At 46.6% G+C, this 23,588-nt stretch overlaps 2 protein-coding genes across 5 annotated transcripts in view; one reads left to right on the top strand and one right to left on the bottom strand.

Annotated features, from left to right (window-relative positions):
• LOC117779098 (calpain-1 catalytic subunit-like) overlaps positions 1–23,588 on the top strand; it is a 38,243-nt gene that overhangs the window by 6,503 nt on the left and 8,152 nt on the right. The window contains exons 5-23 of one of the 4 annotated variants that reach the window (XR_004616922.1): positions 2,382–2,500; positions 7,467–7,600; positions 7,716–7,884; positions 8,356–8,439; positions 9,082–9,167; positions 9,675–9,749; positions 9,977–10,137; positions 10,249–10,409; positions 10,559–10,570; positions 10,718–10,929; positions 11,213–11,255; positions 11,335–11,397; positions 11,481–11,538; positions 12,166–12,230; positions 12,361–12,429; positions 12,575–12,653; positions 12,760–12,876; positions 13,046–13,104; positions 13,332–13,446. Coding sequence is in view for 3 of the 4 variants with exons in the window: in XM_034614969.1 (XP_034470860.1) it covers positions 2,382–2,500; positions 7,467–7,600; positions 7,716–7,884; positions 8,356–8,439; positions 9,082–9,167; positions 9,675–9,749; positions 9,977–10,137; positions 10,249–10,409; positions 10,559–10,570; positions 10,718–10,929; positions 11,213–11,255; positions 11,335–11,397; positions 11,481–11,538; positions 12,166–12,230; positions 12,361–12,429; positions 12,575–12,653; positions 12,760–12,876; positions 13,046–13,104; positions 13,332–13,358 (1,793 nt within the window). In the remaining variant the exon portion in view is untranslated. Of the gene's footprint in view, positions 1–2,381; positions 2,501–7,466; positions 7,601–7,715; positions 7,885–8,336; positions 8,440–9,081; positions 9,168–9,674; positions 9,750–9,976; positions 10,138–10,248; positions 10,410–10,558; positions 10,571–10,717; positions 10,930–11,212; positions 11,256–11,331; positions 11,398–11,480; positions 11,539–12,165; positions 12,231–12,360; positions 12,430–12,574; positions 12,654–12,759; positions 12,877–13,045; positions 13,105–13,331; positions 14,115–23,588 lie in introns of those variants that run through there. The other 3 variants (XM_034614969.1, XM_034614970.1, XM_034614971.1) reach the window with 3 other exon arrangements.
• On the bottom strand, positions 15,604–18,455 carry LOC117779127 (purine nucleoside phosphorylase-like). Its single transcript, XM_034615031.1, has 6 exons — positions 18,205–18,455; positions 17,160–17,329; positions 16,974–17,077; positions 16,712–16,887; positions 16,313–16,503; positions 15,604–16,151 (listed from the first exon to the last, which is right to left on the bottom strand). Exons 1-6 carry the CDS (start codon positions 18,225–18,227, stop codon positions 15,934–15,936), a joined length of 882 nt encoding a protein of 293 aa, XP_034470922.1. The 5' UTR covers positions 18,228–18,455; the 3' UTR covers positions 15,604–15,933.

Here is a 23,588-nt window from a genome sequence, read left to right on the forward strand (position 1 = left end):
TTGAGGTGTAAGAGAACAAATAACACATGACCAGTAGGTGATTTGTTCATTCTTACCAGGTAGATGGTCAACGATTGGGCGGATTGTCACCATTACTTGGGTATTTCCAGATGTTGATGCTGAATCCTCCCTGCTGAGGGCCGTCACATCTTTATGGATGTTTTACAGCCGGGTCAGTCTCACTGTGACACTTTTAGTGGGACAGTGATGAAGCAGGAGGCAAAGAACTCTGTGTTCCTTCTAATTAAAGGATCTGACTAGTTGGTTCATGTCCTAAACTAAATGTCCGGTCTGAAGACGAGCATCTTCCGGTCTGTGGATAACAATCAAAGTCCCGTTGGAACAAATGAGTGGATTCAGAAGGTGAAACGCTGGAGTGCTTTTACTTTGAAACGGGTTCGGGAAGTGATGTAAATACGTTTGTGTCATAAACAGATAAACATTTTGGTTCACAGCAGATTAAACAGAGAAAATGATCTTATCTGATTTTTAATGTTTATCTGATGAATTTATGTCACAAACAAATGGTTGCAACACTTTCTGTATGCCTTTTCAAAATAAAAGCACTCGAGCGTTTCTGTTGATGGAATCCATTCCCTTGTTTCAAAAGGTTTTTTTATTGTTAAATATTTGCTGGAGCGGAAGCTGCTCAGCTTCATACTGTGTAGTACTGGTATTTATCTGAGTACAAGGGACTTCTTTCATACAAGGAAATAATCCTATTTGTGGCCATATTCAAATCAAAGCCTAAATGTAAAACATTGTGCTGCAGGAGCAGCTCCTCTGCAGAACATGATGTGGAACTGAGAAGCTACATATTGTCCATTGTAAATATGAATTGATATTAATTTGAATATTGTGCAATGAATAGAAAAATTTGCACAACTGCCTCTCTTTGTGTATATTTATTTCTTGTACATTCAGCCTTTAACAGAAAAATAATAAGTATGACCCTGAGTGGGTTTGTTGGAAGATATCAACAACATCACGACTGTTTCCTGTCCTGGCTCCTGAACGTGGAACCAGCTCCACATGGACATCAGGACAGGAAGTCCACACATCTTCCTCCAGACTGAAGACACGTCTCTTCAGACTACACCTTGGATAAAAGTTTAAACTAACAATTTAGTAGCACTTACATGTCACTTACTTATAGAACTTTGTAGTTTGTCTTTCTTGAAGAAATGGTACTTTCTTGATTCTTGTTGTTCTGGTTTGTTCCTCGTGGTTGATGCACTTACTGTGAGTCGCTCTGGATAAAAGTGTCACCTCAATGAAATGTAATGTAATGTAATGGTAGATCTCGGCTTAGGTTTGGAATTAAAAAGTGATCTTGGGCTCCAAGAGGCTGGTGACCACAGCATCAGCCCAACGGTGACTGCTGCTGTTGTGAAGCAGGAGCAGCACCGAGGACTCAAAGTGAATCAGGAGGAAACGACGTGAACAGAGTCGAGTTAACAGTCAATCCAGCCGCAGCAGTAACAGTTTGTTTCCTGAGATGTTTCCTGCATCTATAATTCATGTTCTGTTTCTCAGCCTCACATCTGTAAACAAGGACGCGCCCCCCCCCCCCACTCCTCCCTCAGGAACAGCTGCATTGCAAAACAACAAACCCCTAAAAACTGTTGGAGCAGGATAACATCATGCGTCGCTTTGTTGAACAGTCGAATCTTATCAGTGCTGAGGGCTTATCAGCTGATATCAGGGTTTATATGACAATATAAGACCCTGATTCTTTTAATAGACACACAATGCTACTGAGTATCATTAACTTGCATTTATGGAGACTTTAGACTTTCGTAGAAATGTCTAAAGTAGCGGACTGATATCTATGAGTGTGATGTGGACTGTTGGGTACTGTAGTCTTTTAAAAGCATCGACGCATGAAGCCACCACCAGCCGCTCCCACAAAGAAACCAGAGAGTAGAAGTCGAGCGAAAGTAGACCTGTCGCTGAAGGTTGTCGGCTAACAGACAAACCAAGTAATAATTGAATCACGATTATTGTGCCTTAAATCCACAGCGAGGTTCTTATCAGCGGCTTCTCGGGGAGGGTTGGTAGTTACAGCCCCTCAAGTCCAGAAATAACTGCCTCTCCCATTTTCCCAGAGGGCGAAGCTTGTTCAAACATGGTTCCTGGCTCTTGTCGTCACCGAGCTGTTAAAAGGTGAATTCCAGTGTTTACCGATCAGCCTCCAAGTGCATTTCAGTTTTATGTGGGAGGAATGAATGAATTAGACTTGGATCTGCAGGATCGGTGTCACACCTGCTTCACATCAACAACCTGCTGAGGTCCTGACGCACCGTGGTCGGGCTGAGCGAGAGGCTTCTGGCCTTCAGGGCTGATCCAGGAGAATAAACCTGAGTGTGTGTGTTCCACAGGCGACTGCTGGCTGCTGGCTGCCATCGCCTCGCTGACCTTAAACAACTCCCTCCTCCACCGAGTGGTTCCTCACGGTCAGGGCTTCCAGCAGGGATACGCCGGCATCTTTCACTTCCAGGTGACAGCAGCACAACTTCCTGTTCTTCACATGAACACATCACATCTGATCTGCTGCAGCAACACACGATTCACATTCAGCTGCCAGAGCAAATGTAGAGTTTTCTGAGATGCATGGTGAATCTCCCTGATCCTATTGGCTCAGAATCCGGATCTAGTGGATTTACATGTGGTTCCATAGGAGACTGCTTGGTGGAGAGAGGAGCTGTTTTATCACCGTGAGCCCTGGAGCTTGTCACAAGTTATGATGGGTGTTTGTCTTCATTCTGAATTTAACTTTATTATGTGTCGTATATTCACAGAAAACTGTTTGTTGAATGATTTGATTGTGAAAATAATCCGTAGCCTCAATGTGACCTTTGTTGCTCAGTTGAGTCGTGAAGAGTTTCCTTCATTCTTTCTCTCACCGGAGTTTCCCAGCAAGAATGTGGATGAAACATCCTGAGCTTTTCATTGGACGAACCCCAGTGAGTCATCAGAGATAAGATCCACACCCGTCAGTCAGTAAACCACCTGGGAGGGCCTGAGTGGAAACGCTCTCCAAGCCCATATGAGATATGATTATAAAACTTGAGACACACACATCCAGTTCCTTCAGTGGATTCTCTGAGTCTCAGTGTGGAGCCTTGTCAGCTGAACTCACTTTACACACACAAACCACTGGTGGATCTGTGAAGCTCGTTATGCTGCAGTGTTTCTCTCCTGTTTCGTAACATGAGGAATCTGCCAGAACAGCTGCAGAGAAGAGAGAGAGCAGATTACACCGAGTGTCCTCCTCCTCTCCTCCTCTCCTCCTCTCCTCTCCTCTCCTCCTCTCCTCTCCTCTCCGACAATTACTACATTTCTTTTGATTGTTTTCAACCTTTTATGAGTGAGAAGCCGATGAAAGATTTTTCCACCGTCTCAATTTGCTTGGTCACGGAGCAGTTTGAGCTGAGTCAGCTCTGCCACTGTCAGCCCGCCAAGAGACAGAGAGCGAGACAGAGACAGAGAGAGAGACAGAGACAGAGAGGGAGACAGAGACAGAGACAGAGAGGGAGACAGAGAGAGAGACAGAGAGGGAGACAGAGAGAGAGACAGACAGCGAGACAGAGACAGAGAGGGAGACAGAGACAGAGAGGGAGACAGAGACAGAGAGGGAGACAGAGACAGAGACAGAGAGGGAGACAGAGAGGGAGACAGAGAGGGAGACAGAGACAGAGAGAGACAGAGAGGGAGACAGGGACACAGAGAGGGAGACAGAGAGCGAGGCAGAGAGCGAGACAGAGACAGAGAGGGAGACAGAGAGGGAGACAGAGAGTGAGACAGGGACACGGAGAGTGAGACAGAGAGGGAGAGTGAGACAGAGACAGAGAGTGAGACAGAGAGGGAGACAGAGAGGGAGACAGAGACAGAGAGAGACAGAGAGGGAGACAGGGACACAGAGAGGGAGACAGAGAGGGAGACAGAGACAGAGAGAGACAGAGAGGGAGACAGGGACACAGAGAGGGAGACAGAGAGCGAGGCAGAGAGCGAGACAGAGACAGAGAGCGAGACAGAGACAGAGAGGGAGACAGAGAGGGAGACAGAGAGTGAGACAGGGACACGGAGAGTGAGACAGAGACAGAGAGGGAGACAGAGACAGAGACAGAGAGGGAGACAGAGAGGGAGACAGAGAGTGAGACAGAGAGTGAGACAGAGACAGAGAGGGAGACGGAGACAGAGAGGGAGACGGAGACAGAGAGGGAGACAGAGAGGGAGACAGAGACAGAGAGGGAGACAGAGAGTGAGACAGAGAGGGAGACAGAGAGGGAGACAGAGACAGAGAGGGAGACAGAGACGGAGACAGAGAGGGAGACAGAGACAGAGAGAGACAGAGAGAGAGACAGAGAGGGAGACAGAGACAGAGAGGGAAACAGAGAGGGAGACAGAGACAGAGAGCGAGACAGAGAGTGAGACAGAGAGTGAGACAGAGACAGAGACAGAGAGTGAGACAGAGAGTGAGACAGGGACACAGAGAGGGAGAGGGAGACAGAGAGCGAGACAGACAGCGAGACAGAGAGAGAGAGTGAGACAGAGAGTGAGACAGAGAGAGAGTGAGACAGAGAGTGAGACAGAGACAGAGAGTGAGACAGAGACAGAGAGAGAGTGAGACAGAGAGTGAGACAGAGACAGAGAGTGAGACAGAGAGAGAGTGAGACAGAGAGTGAGACAGAGAGTGAGACAGAGACAGAGAGAGAGTGAGACAGAGAGTGAGACAGAGACAGAGAGTGAGACAGAGAGAGAGTGAGACAGAGAGTGAGACAGAGACAGAGAGTGAGACAGAGAGTGAGACAGGGAGACCAGTGAAGTGCTCACACATCAGAGCTGCATGTTACATGCATGGGAACCAACGTGCAGTGGAGAACGAACACATTACACCAGAAATGAGCAGACTGACAAATCAAACTGCTGTCGGCCACATACGTTTGCACACACACACACACACACACACACACACGCGCGCGCGCAAACGCACACGCACACATGCACACTCAAGGATATTTGGGAAATCCATCCATCTTTCATCGTCAGGGTTTCTCTGCTGAAAGAGACTCATCTATCAAAGAGTCAATAAATACCATCACACACACACACACACACACACACACACACACACACACACACTGCTGGGGCTGGTGACTCAGTTACAGAGAAACCAAGGCTTGTTTTTCACTGATTATTTCCAGAGACACTGTTCATTTTTTTATATTGTTGAATACAGCCATTCACAATATGCAAATACATAAACACGCACACTCTCATGCACACGCACACTCTCATGCACACGCACACTCTCATGCACACACACACACATGTGAGTGGACATAGGAATTGGATTTGCTCTGGAGGCTTGAAGCTGCATGCCTGTGTTTAATGTCTATGCACACAAGCTAAACGGCTCGTGCACACATGGCAGCTTCCAGTCGGTCCAGAGTTGACCTAGTTTCTTCGTCCTCTTTCTCTGTTGCATGTACACAGGTTTTTTTGTCTCGTTATTCTTTGCCCGAGCATGTTTCCACTTTCTGCTGTTCCCTTTTCTGTTCACTGCACTGACTCTTCCAGGGGTTTTCCTTTGTATCGCTCTGGATCCTCTCAGCCTCTGGACGAATTCCTCAGACCTGGATGAGTCATCCCAAAATGTAATTATGTGCTGGCAGGGGCGTACTGGTGATTGATTCAAAAAGAAATGAGAAAGAAGAAGGAGAGGAAGAGGAAAGCTGTGTGAACAAACAAGGGCGTCAGACAAAGAAGAATAAATTATAAAAACAGCAAATCAGAAAAGAACTGGGGCAGAATCCTTTTTCTGCTGTTCTTATTATAGCACATGAGTCTTTAACGTGTTTTCAGTTGTGTGGAGAAAAATAATTTCTCAAGATTTGAGTCTGCAAGTCCGGACACAGATGTGGTAACGTTTCATTTCCCTCGGAGAGTTGGTGTCACTTGCTGTAAGAGGAAGACTCGACAGCGTCAGACTGAAAGAGACAAATCAAGTTGTGTGGCAGCATTTAGGCCACAGGCGAGTGAGTGGGCCTCTTTATGTGTTTGTGGGGGGGGGTGGTTTGTGTTGTCCCTCATCGGCTTCATTGTGACACCGCTCCTCCCAGAGGTGGATCTGCAGGGTGTGTAGAGTGATCCATCTTCCTGCTGTACACACAACACAAAAACACACACACACACACACACACACACACACACACACACACACACACACACACGATTGTCCTGCCACTTCCTCCCCCGTCTTCCTCTCCTCTAACAAATCGAATTACTTTGAAAAGGGAATATTTCACTGTGCTTCTCGCTCTTATTTTGACGTTCCCTGCCTGCGGCTGGTTTCACATCCTGCCCGACGTGTCCTAACTGGATCCAGTGGCCAGAACCATAAACCATAGAAAAATGGAGCCCTAGACTCCCAGTATATAATCAAAACTAAAATGATGATTGAAATCAACTGCACAAATTAAATTTTAATTCAGACAATAACAATCCTGACTTGTTAACTTGTTGATCTAGTATTTTAAATACATATACACAAATGTAGGATAACCACAACTACACTAACACACACACACACTAACACACCTTCTTTTTCATGCATCTCCTCTTGTGTTGCATTAGTCTCTTCTGCCCCCTGCTGGCCAACAGCGCGTGTGGCAGTCGTGGGAAAGTTCCAGCAGCGATTCAGTGAACTTCATCTTTTAATCTCCTCTGAAAGCAGCTGACGCCCTCATTCAATCCTCTCATTGTTTGAGCTCCTGGTTCTTCGGGGGAGTCGCCGGACGAAGAAACGGAAAATGAACGATAGTTACTTCACCTCGTAAACCAAGGACTTACTCGCGGGACCGGTTTGACAAATATTTCAAAGAGACACCCGGAGGGAGTGTAACGCTCAGCCTCTGTATTGAGTTTAGGAAACACAGGAGCAGAAGGAATGACGTGCTCCTGCAGCCTGATGCTTCTGGACGTCCTGAGCGGCTTCACACCAGAACCGCTCAGACCAAGGAAACGATTAAAGCTTCTTCTCACTGGCTTCAGTCCCAGACCAGCTGGAAACCTGCAAACTCTATATATATATATATATATATATACATATGTTCTCTTATGTTCATATCTTAACCCTGTTCAGCACAGTTGTTTTAAACGTGCCTCATAAATAAACTTTAAACTCTTCAGAAGAAGATTTGACATCAATCATATATTATGAGTTTATATAATATAATGCATAGATTATAGATTCATGTATAAACAGAATATGGCGTAGCTGAATCAAGCTCCACCTCAGTATAGTTCAGCTGATTATAGATTCAGTAACAATGATCAGAATATTGAGTAATATAACTTGTGCCTTTCTGCATAATGAACCCCTTTTATTTTGAAACTTCAGTGGTATCAGAACGACATTGACGCTGACTTGTAACGTGGATGTGTTTCTCCGTCTGGTGCAGTTCTGGCAGTTTGGCGAGTGGGTGGAGGTGGTGATCGACGACCGGCTGCCGGTGAAGGACGGGAAGCTGCTGTTCGTCCACTCAGTGGAGGGGACGGAGTTCTGGAGCGCGCTGCTGGAGAAGGCCTACGCCAAGTAAGAGCGCCCAGCCGACGGGCTGCGACTTGTTGCTGCTCCTACATCTGTAACTTTTATTCTTGAACCCCGATTAACAATCTGTCCCTCGGCACTCGTTCCTCTTCTGTCTCAGGCTGAACGGCTGTTATGAAGCTCTGTCGGGCGGCAGCACGTCGGAGGGGTTTGAGGACTTCACCGGCGGCGTGACGGAGATGTTCGATCTCGCGAAGGCGCCGTCTGACCTCTACAGCATCATCAAACGGGCCATCGAGCGCGGGTCACTGCTGGGCTGCTCCATTGACGTCAGTACCGTGCACGCATCCTCCAACCCGAGCAAAACGGGGAATCACACATCAGGGATTGTTCCTTTTGTATGAGCGCGTCTTCACAGTGGGGACAACAGCAGACACACACAGTTGTGACACATTCAACAGCTAAAGGGACAGAAATGTCCCTCAGGAGCTGGAGCAGAATGAATATTGGACTTTAAGCAACACTGCACTTTCTATTGAGCACCGGCGCCCTCATGTGGTGGTTAACCACTTCCTGTCTCAGTTTACAAACACTAAGATGAGTGATGGGACGTATGTGAGTCACATGTCCCACGTTATGCTGTCATGACATCACACACACACACGATGGATTTCTCACTCCGTGTGATCTAATGTCTGAGCCTGGTTACCACGGTGACGGCGTCGCTCATCCCGTCACGGCTACAGTTTTCAGGTTTCTCTGTCGACCTCGCTGACCTGGTGCTTCTCTCTGTGCCTCAGATCACCAGCACACGAGACATGGAGGCCGTCACCTTCAAGAAGCTGGTGAAGGGACACGCCTACTCTGTGACCGCAGTGGACGAGGTGAGGAGCGACGTGGATCAGACGACCATCAGCCAGCACGAAGTCTGATCCAGTCCCAAGCGAGACAGTTTCTCTGAGTTACACAAGTCAAACAAAACAATGTCAACATGGATGGGGGGGGGGGGGGGGGGTTTGGCTTTTAACTTTGTCAAACCTTCATAACACAAGAAACAAAGAAACACTTGTTCCTCATTGTAAATCATCCTGGTTTGATGTAAGTGCTTGTTTCTGACTTTTATTATGGTGTGTTTTACTGTAACAATTCAACACATGCTATGTACACACGCTACGTACACACGCTATGTACACACGCTACGTACACACACTACGTACACACGCTACGTACACACGCTCCGTACACACGCTCCGTACACACGCTACGTACACACGCTACGTACACACGCTACGTACACACGCTCCGTACACACGCTACGTACACACGCTACGTACACACGCTACGTACACACGCTACGTACACACGCTCCGTACACACGCTACGTACACACGCTCCGTACACACGACCTGTGTGAAACCCACTGACCCCATGTGACAGGCGAGAGTTAAGCAGACACACACACACACACACACACACACACACACACACACACACACTCATCAGTTGGTTGTTTCTCCTCCTGACAGGTGGTGTACAGAGGAAACATGACCAAGCTGGTCCGCATCAGGAACCCCTGGGGGGAGGTGGAGTGGACCGGGGCCTGGAGCGACAAGTGAGACTTCACCACACGTCACTCAGGAAATATTCATTATATATTAAATTATACTTATATTAATATATACTTATGTGTTGTGAAACAATGAGGTTTTAAAAAAGAAGGAAACGTGTCATGTGAGAAGTCACAAAGCAAACGTCTCTTCATCTTGTGATTTACATTTTAAATACACTTTGAGTCACACACACAAGATTCCCTGTTTAGTGTGTCTGTGTGTGTCTGATGTCAGTGTGTGTATGTGAGATGTTTATTAAGTTGATAAAGAAGTTAAAGAATATGTAACATTAACACTGACCATTATGATTTGTCCAGTAAATAAATCTCGGTGAAAAGAATCAAATATCGAATCAAAACCCAACTCACTAGAAACACACTTGAACAAACGGCAGAGGAAACGTGTTTGAAGCGTCTTTGAGACACGATTTAAAAGACACAGTCGGTGTAACGTCGAGAGGAAGTGTCCTGAACTATTTGCTCCGTCCCGTCCGGTCTGTGTGTCTCCAGCTCCAGAGAGTGGGACGGCGTGGATCGCTCCGTCAGAGGTCGGCTACAGAACCAAAGCGAGGACGGGGAGTTCTGGTGAGTCAGAGTTCGCCTGTTTCCGAGAGCAGGTTTTTATTCACCTTTAGACGCTGAAAAGAAATTCCAGTGGTATCAGCTGTCTGTGATTCTTCAGATCTTGTTCTCTTACATCCTGTTCTCCAGGTTTGACCTATTACAGGATTAATGTTTGTTCTGTGGGGTTTTTTCCAGATGAATAATCGTGTAACATCGTTCTAACTTCTTCTCCTGTTTCCATCTCCCAGGATGTCGTTCAGCGACTTCCTGCGCGAGTTCAGCCGCCTGGAGATCTGTAACATAACGGCCGACGCCCTGCAGAACAGCCAGCTGAAGAAGTGGAGCTCCTCGCTCTACCAGGGGGAGTGGAGGCGAGGCAGCACAGCAGGGGGCTGCAGGAACTTCCCAGGTACGAGACGATCTTAGCGACGACCCCTCCACTTGTTTGAGTCTATGTTGATATTAAAGTAATTCTTGCGCCTCCACCTCTCAACACCACGTTCTCACATCCTGTCTGCAGCCACTTTCTGGCTCAACCCTCAGTTCAAGATCGCGCTGCAGCACCCGGACGCCCCCGGCCAATCAGAGTGCAGCTTCCTGGTGGCCCTCATGCAAAAGGACCGCAGGAAGAAACGGCGAGAAGGCAAAGACATGGAGACCATCGGGTTCGCTCTGTACGAGGTGAGGAGCCGTCGAGCTCATGCAAAACGCAAGAAGGAAAAAGTTACTGTAGTTTTATTCGACTGTAACTGATGAAAATCTGGTTTATTTTGATGTTGCTTATCACATGATTAATATTTATTAATCTCATATTTCTGTTTTCTCCACAGGTTCCAGATGAGGTACGAGCTTTTCTACTCTCACACTTCTAAACAAACGATTTAATCCGATTTACAACATTAAAATGAGCATCAAGTTGGAGGTGGAGCTGCCGTCGACCAAAAGCTGTAAAAAAACTTTATTGACTAACAGACAAACTCCGTCCCCAGTTCGCGGGCAGGTCCGGGGTCCATCTGAAGCGGGACTTCTTCCTCACCCACGGCTCCAGCGCTCGCTCCGAGCTCTTCATCAACCTGAGGGAGGTCAGCTCGCGGCTGCGGCTGCCGGCGGGCGAGTACATCATCGTCCCCTCCACGTACGATCCCAACAAAGAGGCCGACTTCGTCCTCCGAGTTTTCTCTGAGAAGCCGGCTGCCTCCGAGTGAGAAATTCAAATTCTGTCACTAATCAGATTTTATCTTTAACCTCTTTTAATCCACACTGCTGACACGTTGAAGATTTGATTAATTATTGATTTGTCCTGCATGTTTTAAATAACTTGTAATGATAAGTGTGGTGAAGTGATGAGAGTGAAAATAAATACAAATACAAGTAGCTCCTCTGTAAAGGAATCCCACCTTTTGGGATGAAAATTATTAAAACATACAAATAGATATAAAATGAAGAATCAATCCAGTAAGAAGTTTTCTCTCTTTCCACGTCAGGGAGCTTGACGACAAGGTGGAGGCGGAGCTGCCCACAGAGGTGAGACGACAGTTTGAACCACACAGGACCTGCACTGCTGCGTGGACAGAAACATGCATGTGTCTCTTCCGTGTTTCAGATTGAGCTGGATGAGAGCCAGATCGACGCCGCCTTCAAGAATCTGTTCAGGCAGCTGGCGGGGCCGGTGAGTTCTCAGGCCGCCGGAGGTGCAGGCGTGGTTGGAGTCATATCAGGTCGTATTTAGCGTTTCTCTGTTTGTGCCGACAGGACATGGAGATCAGTCTGACGGAGCTGCAGACCATCCTCAACAGGATCATCAGCAAACGTGAGCAGAAATCCCAGCTGACTGTGGAATCCCGTGTTTTACTCCGAACATCAGGAAACTGACCACAGCAGCGACCTGTCGCCCTCTGGATCGGACCCTTTGTCCACATCCCAGCTAGAAGTCAATGTGTTGTCTCTCGGCCTCTCGCATCCTGCTACTAGGTTTCTGTGCAGGGACGTAGGCGGCAAACTGGAATGAAACTCCCGCGCCAACAGTTCAATTCTGCACCGAATGTGTTCTGTAAATATTGAAGATACATGTAAACTGTAGATTTCCTTAAATCCACATTATCTCAAAATGCAGGTTTCCAGCTCTATGTATGACCATATGACGGCTGAAAGAAGCCGACGCCCCATAAAACCACGTTTACATTTACTGGAGCTTTTTATCGAGATCTGCACAAATATCAGTTCCCTTAACGTCTGATTTTGTTGGTGAAAATGTCCTAAAAGATGTTAAAGAAAGATCCTGGATCTGCCAAAATCTGAAGGGTCCTCTCTTTCCCCGCGTCCTCCCACCAAGTTCAGTAGTTTGTGTGTCATCCTGCCGACGGACACACGGACAGGGCTGAAGACCCAGGTGTTAAATGAGCTTTTCCTCTTTGTGTCTGTCTTTGTCGCCCATCAGATAAAGACCTGAAGACGGACGGCTTCACCAAAGAAGCGTGTCGCAGCATGATCAACCTCATGGACGTATCCTCGCTTCGCCCTCTCACCTCACGATTCCTTGATGTTGACGTGTTGTTGACCTTAAAAATACTATAGAACTAAAACTTAAGCCCAGAAAGTGGCAGTTGTGTTTTTTCTTAACTTGTCGGATCAGACGGACGGCAGCGGGAAACTGGGCCTGACGGAGTTCCACGTCCTCTGGGAGAAGGTTAAACGCTACCTGGTGAGATTGAACAGGATGGCTTCTGCTTCGTGGTTCCTGCGTCAGCCTCGTGTGGCCAGAGGACTTGTTTCTCATGTTCTTGTTTTCCTCTGTCTCACTGCGTGTTGGTTGGTTTCTCTCCACTTCCTCCTCTTGTTTGTGTCAGACCATATTCAGGCAGTTCGACTTGGACAAGTCGGGCACCATGAGCTCGTATGAGATGAGGATGGCTCTGGAATCCGCAGGTACTTTTACATGTCAATATTTATTTGACCTTTACAACCTTTTTATGTCAATATGAGAAAAAGAAAGGAAAACACAAGAGTCTGACCTTTTTGGACTGATTTCAAGGGTTCAAGTTGACCAACCACCTGTTCCAGCTGATCATCCTGCGCTACACCGAGGCCGACATGGCTGTGGACTTTGACAACTTTGTCACTTGTCTGGTCCGACTGGAGACCATGTTCAGTGAGTCCCACAACAACCGACCTCATACAGGACCACGAGCGGGTCCATAACAAACACACAGCATAGCTACGTCCCTGCAGGTTCCTAACGTGTTCGCACGAAAGACAGAACACGGCTTAAAGAATCGGATGGCAGTTAAAGGTGCTGATCTTTGTCTCTGTCTCTGTAGAAACCTTTAAGACCTTGGACACAGACGCAGACGGACAAATAACCCTCAACTTCTACCAGGTATGGCCAACAGTCGTCCAGTGGAGTCTGGACCGGGCTCGGGTATGATGATATCCGGGGTCCCGTCATGTGGCTGTAATCAGGGGAAACTTGTGTACTGCAGGCAGCCACCAGGGGGCGGTCAAGCCCTTTAGGCTTCATTACCCCCTCAGATCTCCTACTGCATCTATATTGTTCTGAAACCCCTGCTGATGATACTGACCTGTGACTTTACCTCTGTTCTGCAGTGGATCACCCTGACCATGTTTGCCTGAAGATGAGCGGACATCTTGTAACTCCAGCATCCGGCTGCAGCTCCCAGTATCTTTCACAAGTGCCTTTTCTCCTGCGCCTCCTTGTCCTCCACGCTGCGAGTCCCTCCTCCGGGACTAAAGACTGACGACCCATCGTTACTGTGCCTGTATCACAAACATCTGCCGACTCTTCCCGTCCCAGCAGCAGGAAGCGCTCTTCTTTAGCCTGGCAGCCAACGCAGCGTTCAGAGCCGTTCAGGTGTTCCTCTGTAGCAGACCTCTAGGGGGCAGAAGTGATCCTATTTTAGAGGGTGGAGACAAAACCAAACTTTTATCGTAAAGTAAATAAAATAAATAAAAACATTTCTCAGTAGCAGACCTGTCGGGGGCCAAAGTTATGTTATTGCTTTAATTTCAGAATCTGGAGACAAAAATTTAGTTTTTTATCGGAAATGAACTTTCACTTAATGCAGAAATACGTTGTTAACTCGCCACACATCTGGTTTCTAAAGTTACTGCAGCCGGTTGTTACTGTTTGAAGAAGCTAACTACGAGCCTCTAACTTGGTTTTACAGGACAAACCTGACCAAGACAGTCAAAGATTTAAGTCAATAAATTGGTTTAAATATGTTTACAAACATGTAAAATGCATTTATTTTGTCGTTTAGCAAAATGCGTCTTTTCATCGATATATTTGTTTTGTTTTTATTAAGGGAAAGATTTAAGTTTCATTGTTTTGACCTGAATTATCTCTCATGGTTTTCATTTTATGAGAAAGTTAAACACACACAAACACACACATTTTAAACACACACAAACACACTCAAACACACACATTTTAAACACACAAACAAACACTCACCCTTGGAAATTGTGCCAAAACTCATTTGTAATTTTTTATTCTTTTAATCTACATTGAACCAAAAGTGTGAAAGTTTGCCGTCATATTTTGGTCATTTATGAGGTTTACTTATGAATATTATGATATAATTCTTCTCATTAATGATCATTCTTCATCATGTAGCACCAGATATTAAATGACACTTCTGCATGACCACATTCGTCTGCTGATTGACTTGTTAAAGACGGGAATCGGACCTCCTGTCGAAGGGAATGTGCAGATTCCTCTTCTCCTTTTCACGCTGCTTGAAGCTCAGATTCTCTCAGAGCCGGTGGTCGGTGGAGAGTTGGTCAGCTCGCTCTTCTTTCTTCACCGAGATCTGTGCTCGTGAATGTGTGTACTGTGTGTTTGGAGAGATCTGCTGGTCTGGAGACGTTCATCAGAATGGGTTTGAGTTCTTCAGTGAATCTATTTAGCTTTCAAACATACTACTTATCATTATGCATGGCACTTTCTACTGACTGTTTGACAAAAGAATACTTTTATATAATGGCAGAAGATGAAAAAGGGCCTTGTTAGTTCCTCCTGTCAGAGGGAACACGTCGGTACTGACAGATGAACAGTTATGCAAGATGAATGGAGATGCAGTGTGAACTGTGAAACCTCGTGTTTCTGCCTGATTCTGCTCAACCGGGGGAGCAAAGGTTTTATTTTGAAGAGCTGTATTAAAAAAGGTCTGTCATCAACCCAGAGATTAACCTGCAAGTGTTTGTTCTGCCAATTGACCAGTTTTTAACTTTTAACATGGAAGAGCTGCATTTTTTCAATATTTTTCATTCGTGTGCTCCTGTGAAAATCCTGCAGCCTCGTCCAGAGTCTGTGCAGATTCACGCTTATGCAACATCAGCTCATGTTTACAGTGGAACCTTGTGGTTCCCTTTGGACCCGCTCATCATGCAACACGTTGGTTTACTGTTCAGCTTCCTGTCAAACTTCAATCACTCTCTGAAAATAAAAACGGGAGGTTTTCACCAGTCTGTGAATGAACGGTCGCTTTATTTACTTGTTTGTTTGTTTGTGAACAAGATTGCAGAAAAACAACTGAACGGATTTCTTTAGTAAAGTCACGAGATACGAGATAAGACATTTGATGAGGTTCACCGAGGGAATAGTTCATGGGTCTTTCTGAGTGGGCGCGGTTTGCTGCAGATCCAGATGAAGATATGGGTCTCGTGAATCAGGTTTGTGTGCGACTGACCATTCTTATATTTTTATTCAATCCATAAGTCGAGGCTGAGAATCTCTTTCACCTTGATACTTGAGTAAATCAGTCAACGACCCAAAGAACCACACAAGGAAACATAACGTAGTAATAAATATAGTATTTAGTAACAATATTCTTATTAAAAAATGTACACATGTCAACAGCATCATATTAAGATCTTTACAGCAGATTCTGGCTCATTAAGTTAGATCGCAGACATTTACACAAGCCGATCGTATATTAAGTTAGAACAAATACATTTAAAATGACCCATAAACATCTGAGAAGGGATTCCTTCATCAGGAGCCGCTCAGCAGAGGAATGTACGATGTCGGCTGAACACGAACAAGAGGATTCTTCAGAGGACGTTCGTCTGTGGAGCCTCGTCCGTCCTCAGCTAAATAAACCAAGTTCCGAGCTCGTGAAAGTCTCCTTGGCCGACGCTGCAGAGCTGCAACCTGGTTTCACACCCTCATGAACGGCGGCGCCTCTTAGACGCAGTCGTTGTTGTGCTCGATCCTGGTCACCATGGTGGAGACCAGCCGCTCCAGCTGCTCCGCTCGCTGCTTCCCTATGTGGAGGACCTCCTCGTGGTTGGCCTTCTCCTCGCTGTCGTAGTCCATCACCGCCTTGTTGGTGATCAACGAGAGGGCGAAGACGCGCATGCCGCAGTGGCGTGCGACGATCACCTCGGGTGCTGTGCTCATGCCTGGTGGGGAGGAGGCCATTTTAAATAAAGCATCAGGAAACATACGTGCAAATGACTTAACTTAGGTCAAATATTGACTTTGCTGCCTTTGTATTGTCTTTCAATATGAAATGATCCGTATTGGTGGTTAATAATCACTAATAGCTCCATTAACCACTCACCAACAGCGTCGGCGCCCAGTTTGTGCAGCATGCGGACCTCTGCAATCGTTTCAAACGAGGGTCCGCCCAGCACGCAGTACACGCCCTCCTTCAGGAAGTCTCCGTACCCGAGCTCCTGGCCCACGTCCATGGCCAGCTGCTGCAGCTCTCGGTCGTATGCGTCGGACATGCACGGGAAACGCACGCCGAACCTACACGTGAAGGAACAGACACAGCTGGAGTTGATGGAGGCTGATGGAGGCTGATGGAGGCGGCACATTCAGGACTGGAGTTGCCAGGAAGTCAAGCAACAGGATTTGTGTTGCTTCTTCATGAAAACTTGTATCTGCAGTGGATGCACACTTTTTAAACCCTGTGCACACACACACACACACACACACACTCTCAGACGAGGCCTACCTCTCATCGTTGGGTCCGGCCAGCGGGTTGTTGCCAGCGAAGCCGGGCATGTTGAGGTGATCTTTGATGATCATGATGTCTCCCACTTTAAAGTCCTGGTTGAGGCCCCCGGCGGCGTTGGTCAGCATCACCGTGGCCACGCCGAGCAGCTTGAAGATCCGCATGGGCAGCGTGATCTAGAAACACAGGCTGCGTAAGTACTGTACGGACGTGAGTGGACGTGGAGCAGATTGACATGAGACCAGGAGACACCGTCACACACCTTCTGGATGGGGTAGCCCTCATACAGGTGGAAGCGCCCCTGCATGCAGACACACGGCCTCCCCTTCAACGTGCCGAACACCAGCCGGCCTGCGTGTCCGTGCACTGTGGAAACAAACACAGCGGTCAGTCAATACCCACGGGACAGCGTGGGACAGGGCGGGGGGGCGGCTGTACTTTAACACACCAGTGCTTTGTGGGAAGTTGGGGATGTCCTTGTAGTTGAAGGCAACCTGGTCCTTCAACATGTCGGCCAGCCCCCCGAGGCCTGACCCGCACACGATGCCCACGGTGGGCCGCACGTCCGTCTGGGCCAGCAGCCAATCAGCAGTGGCCTTACAGTCCTCGTAGCTGTAGCTGGACGACATCCAAGAGAAAAACAGGTTTAACCACAGTTTGCAAATCACAGGGTCAACGCGTCGGGTTCGGAGGTTTCCTATCGAACTGTGAACTCACAGTAACACGTGATGTGCTCGTTATTATGGGATAGCAAGACGGTTCTGCAGAACTAACCTGAGGCCTGTTACTAACAAGGATATGAGTCCCCCCCCACACACTCTCACATTCCTGCAGAGTCACAGCAGTATCACATTTGTCATGAGTGCGGAGGTGCGATATCACCAGGTCTCTCTAACTCGATGTGTAATTACTTCACATCAGATCCGCTCAGCGTGATCACTGCTCGTCCTTTAAGTTCACTCTGCTGCAGATCAAGTTTTGAGGCACTTTCTGAACTTAGAACTGTTTATTTCAAAAGTCAAATAATAAAACTCCTCATTCAGTTATAATATCACAAATGAGAACAATCCAAGAGCCTTCAAAGTCTTTAAAGGGTCATCTGTCACCGAATCAGATGGAGTAAAACTCCACGGAGCAGAATGGTTTCCCTTGTGCGCACATGTCCCCCCCCCCCCCAGCCCTGAGGCCCATGTGTCCCCCCCCCAGCCTGAGGCCCATGTCCCCCCCCCCCCAGCCCTGAGGCCCATGTGTCCCCCCCCCAGCCTGAGGCCCATGTGCCCCCCCCCCCAGCCTGAGGCCCATGTGTCCCCCCCCAGCCCTGAGGCCCATGTGCCCCCCCCCCAGCCTGAGGCCCATGTGTCCCCCCCCCCCCAGCCCTGAGGCCCATGTGCCCCCCCCCAGCCCTGAGGCCCATGTGCCCCCCCCCAGCCCGGAGGCCCATGTGCCCCCCCCCAGCCTGAGGCCCATGTGTCCAGGCTCAGGAGTTTACTCACCCTGTGTTCGCCTCTGGAAACATTGCAGGAGATTGAGCTCGATGTGCTGACGTTCAGAACTAAAACACTTATTGTGCGACGAACACTTTTAAAATTATATAAAGATGAGAGGAAACTCCAGGACAGGAAATGTGAAGTCAAACCACAGCTGTTCAAAAAGAACAAAGTCTGAAGTGAAAGCCGAGGAAGTTTAAAAGTCTTCTGGTCTCGTTGCTCTTGGAACTCTTCTGGTGGGAGTCTGGTGCAGAGGCGAGTCTCAGGGTTTATTATAGGTCTGGATCCCCCCCCACCCCCCCCTGCTCCCTGTGACGCAGGAGGAGGCTGCGTCCTCATTGGTCAGTTGGACACACCTTCGTCATGAAGGGGATGATAGATGATCGTCAAGCCCCCTCCTCTTCCCATCATCTTCATCTTCATCATCTTCATCTTCGTCATCTTCGTCGTCTTCATCTTCGTCGTCTTCCTCAGCAGACATGTTTTAAATGGTTTCCCTCCACCTCACTGCTGACAGTTGTTAAACACTAACCTAGTGTTGTGTGTTGCACAAACAATAATCACCACTGATCATAAACTATTATTGATTGATCGTCTCTCAGATGCAAAACAAGATACGACAACGTGACTCAGGCTTTTCTCCAGAGCGTCGTCGGGCTGGAAGAGTTCATGTTCTTCTTCTGTTGGTGTTTTGATGTTTACTGTCTGCGTGTGTTTAGCAAAACATTAAACTGAAGCACCATTTTGTGTATTTGCACTTGACACACACACACACACACACACACACACTCACACACACACACACACACACACACACACACACACACCATCAATAATAATGATAATAACAATAGTAATAATGTGTCATCCGTACATGCATAATCTAATAAAACCTAAAATAATATTTATATGTATATTCTACATGTATTTTGAAGGAGTGTGATGAAAACATAGAAACATAAACAGTATCAGCTTGAATGATTATATAACAAGAACCATGTGTTTTTGTTATTGGAGCCAGTTGAGGCTCAGTTCAGTGACACGTGCGTGTTAGGTGTGTGTTTGTGTGCGTGTGGGCGGGTGGGCGGGTGTGTGTGTGTGTGTGTTTGTGTGTGCGTGGGCGGGTGTGGGTGTGTGTTTGTGTGTGTGCGTTTGTGTGCGTGGGTGTGTGTGCGTGGGTGTGTGTGGGTGTGTGTTTGTGTGTGTGCGTTTGTGTGTGTGTGTTTGTGTGTGCGTTTGTGTGTGCGTGGGTGTGTGTGCGTGGGTGTGTGTTTGTGTGTGCGTTTGTGTGCGCATGGGCGGGTGTGTGTGTGTGTGTGTGTTTGTGTGTGTGTGTGTGTGTATGTGTGTATGTGTGTATGTGTGTGTGTGTGTGTGTGTATGTGTGTGTGTGTGTGTGTGTGTGTGTATGTATGTGTGTGTGTGTGTGTGTGTGTGTGTATGTGTGTGTGCGTGCCCAGTAGGTTTATTTGATTCACTCATTTATGGCTCCACATTTGTCCTAGTGCGCTACGTACAATCTCACAATCACGAGGAACATCACCTGGACAGAACGTCTTGTGATCAATGTGCCGCTGTGGACACGCACACACACACACACACCCAGACACACACAGACACACACCCAGACACACACACACACACACACACACACACACACACAGTTTACTGAAGTGTGTGAAGGGAGGTCAGAGGGAGGTCAGTCCATCTAGTTTGTGTAGTTTTCTAGTTGTTGGAAAATCATTCTCCTCCAATATAAGTAAAGGTCAAAAGCTAAATGTACGATCACAGTTTATCACCTACCACCATCATCACCATCATCACCATCATCATCATCATCATCATCATCATCATCACCATCATCATCATCATCATCAGGTATAAAGCAGCACTTTGACGTCATCAAGGTGAAGCTGACCCTCAGAGGACCAGGCCTCTCTCACCAGTGTGTCAGGGTGATGGAAACGTGAGCGGTGGGCTGGAAGGGGCTGATCACTTGGTGCGTTGACCCAGCTCGTATCTTTCTGAAGAAGACGATGGTGTAAACATGTTCTGCCTGTCAAGGGGAACTGAACTGAAGCAGCCCAACAAACACATGTTGTTACTTCATTCATGATTCTCTGGACCCTGGGATCCCTGGGAGACCTTATCCTTATTCTGCAAATGCAACAACTACCTGAACCTATGAGCAAACGTGCAGGAAGATGCAGCGCTCTACAGATCCAGAGAGACGAGGGTGGAGGAAGGACGACTTTAGCTGAAGCAGGACGAGCTTCAGTAAAGTCTGCACGTGCTACATCACAGTTTCATTAGTAACTATAACTTCAGGAAACACAACATCTGGGTACGTTGTGTATTTTTCACCCTTAAATGCTGATCAGTCCCGGGACTCTGGCCTGTAGGGACACGACTGAGGTCACGTGGCCAGGCTTTCACTGGCACTGAGAAAACACACAACATGTTTGGATTGTACTGCTACACAAAATAAAGCCTTCATCTTTCCATATTTAATATATATTCTTCTGATAGACTAAGGACAGTAAAACCCATCTGGTGGAACTCAACCTGTAAACATTGCACAAGTGAGCATCCGGCCCACTGTGATCTTTGCTCTGGTTTACTCATGAAGGTCCTAAAAGCCTTGTCGAAGTCTAACAGCAGCCAAACAGGGAGCGGCTGCACCACAACACGGATCCAGCCTCGTGGGTCCGTGGCTTCCTTCTGACTCTGTTTGGGTTCTGGCTTCACCGGGACAGTTGTTATCTCTGTCTGATAACGAGTCGCTGACCCGATGACCTCCCTCGGCTGCAGGGAACACGCCTCTGGCTCAGCCAATGAGAGGGGAGCATCTGACTGCGGCGCGATCCCGCCCAGTGACCGGCTTGCATGTTTATACAGCCAATTCAAATATCAGCCAAAACATGAGCTGCTGAGAGGAGGACAGGAGGAGTCTTATTTATATTATATTATATTATATTATATCATATTATATTATATCATATTATATTATATTATATCATATTATATTATATAGCTGCAGATGTCGGTGTTTGCCGTGGTATTGTAGCACAAATACTCAACCAATCATGACTTCTTAGTTTGGTCCATGTCCCATCTGCTAACATGGAGGAGGTCAAGTTTATGACTTCTACTGCAGCCAGCCACCAGGGGGCGATCCAGATCATTTGGCTTCATTAAGTGATGATTGTCCAGTTTTTTGTGATATGAATATTTCATATTAAAAAGATCAATTATGAATATGTGATATTGGATGATTGTTCAGAATATTTGTTCGTGTTCAAACGCTGATAAACTTATGTAAAGATCCATGTGTGAAGAAATCCTTTTGGTTTCTGTCGTCGCTGAACACAGACACAGTTTATGGGATGTGTTTATGGGATGTGTTTATGGGATGTGTTTATGGGATGTGTTTATGGGATGTGTTTATGGGATGTCAGCAGACACTTCACAGTGTCACACATGGCCATGCATTCCTCTGCCCTCATCTGCCGTGTTCAATGTCATTTGCAAAGCTGCCAGAGCTAATGCTAAGTTCTCACACGGAGTCGAAGCAACTTGAACCTCTGATGGACGTCGTATCACATGTCTCCGTCCATCGATCCTTCAGACGTCAGGGTCTGAACCCACCCCTTGGTTTCAGTCGAGTGAGGACGCTCTTTGTGCAGGAACATGAAATTCAGCTGGTTGTTGTTTAAATTCTTCTTCTCCCCCCCCCCCCGGATGCCACCATATTTCATTTGTTGCATTTCCTTTGCTTGTGTATTAATTCAATTTTCAGTTGAGTAAATTAAATTTGTCCAGCCTTGAGCCAGGTTATAATGTGGGATACCTCAAGGTTCAATACTCGGACCCCTTCTGTTCTCACTTCCTAATTATCAGGACGTTTCCTTCAGCTGCTGTGAAACAGGAAACCAGAGAAATGCATTCAAGGTCCTCAGATGAACTCAGATCATTGTTTCTGTTCAGTGTCTTTGTTCCTAAAACTGTCCTGTCAATCAGTGTTTGAATGTTCGTTATTAATAATAATAAACTTGATTTAGATAAGATAAGACAAGATGAACCTTTATTGATCCGCTGTAGTGGAAGTTCACAAATGACACAGCAGCATGAGGAAGTTTACTAAGAATAAAAATAAGATAAGATAAGATAATCCTTTATTAGTCCCACTAGCGGGACATTTGTAATATTACAGCAGCAAGAGTCAAACATAGGATACAATAAGTAACATGCATTACTTTACTGTAAGGATAATAATACTTATTCATATGAATAATATAAATATTATGTACAATAAGTAGAAGTAATACTATAGATACAAAGCATATCGGGATCTAAACAAGGTGCTTTACGAGTTACAAATGAAAACAACGGGGGAAACTATAAGAAATGATTTACAAGCTGCTTGGTCACAGATACGTGATATTTAATATCTTCATGAGACTTTTCTCTTGTGTTGTTCTCACATAAATAAGTAGAAGTATAACGAATACGTGAATATGTGAAGAGTCTAACATATTCATGTATGTGCTGTTTTCTCGACAGATCCTGGTGAATTGCTGATCTCCTGCTCGGTGACTCCAGCTGGTGGCTCCTGATGAGCCGAGGAGCCGAGGTCACAAACTGTCCAATCTCCTCAACGGGGGCTCGTCCCTGAAACAGGATGCGTCAGGATTCGGGAAATTAGGTCAGTCGTGTACATTCTGTGACAAACGGTGAATAATTAGATTTGTTGTGGTGCCGGGAAATGTTTATGGGACACTGAGGGCAGAGTCTGGAAAATGTGTCAAGGCCGAGCGGGAAGGGTCACTCAGCTCCTGTCTGTTGCATCTAAAGGGTAAAATATTTGCACAAGCTCCGAGGGACACGGTGTCTGTCTGTGAGACCGTGTTGGGGTATTTCCACTGCTTCTCATGTTGTGACCCTGAACCTGAAAGACCTGAAACATTTGAGTCATCGGTGTTTTCACATGTTTCTCAGAGGTCGCTGTTCAGACTTTGGTGTTTTCATTCGCTGTGTACAAACACAAGAGGCGTGACAGGCATAGACTGAAATGGAAATGTTAATCATATGACTGTAACTTTATCTTTAATATAATAATAAAGTTTGTTTGATTGAATCATAGGTGCTCAGGACAGTAAATATGTTAATTGGTTTATATGATGTGATGACTTCTGAGAAAATACAATCATCAGAACCACACATGTACAACAAGCAGTATTTAAAATGGGACGACACAGGATCATAAGAAGGAACAGATGATAAAAAGCAGAACTATGACACACAAAGGCTGTTTCTGAATGAGCAAGAGGACGATAGAGGTTGTGTAATTGTGCAAGTTGTGCAAATTGTTTGCAAACTACAATGTATGC

The sequence above is a fragment of the Hippoglossus hippoglossus genome, chromosome 18 (genome assembly GCF_009819705.1).
Source record: "Hippoglossus hippoglossus isolate fHipHip1 chromosome 18, fHipHip1.pri, whole genome shotgun sequence".
Lineage (NCBI taxonomy): Eukaryota > Metazoa > Chordata > Actinopteri > Pleuronectiformes > Pleuronectidae > Hippoglossus > Hippoglossus hippoglossus.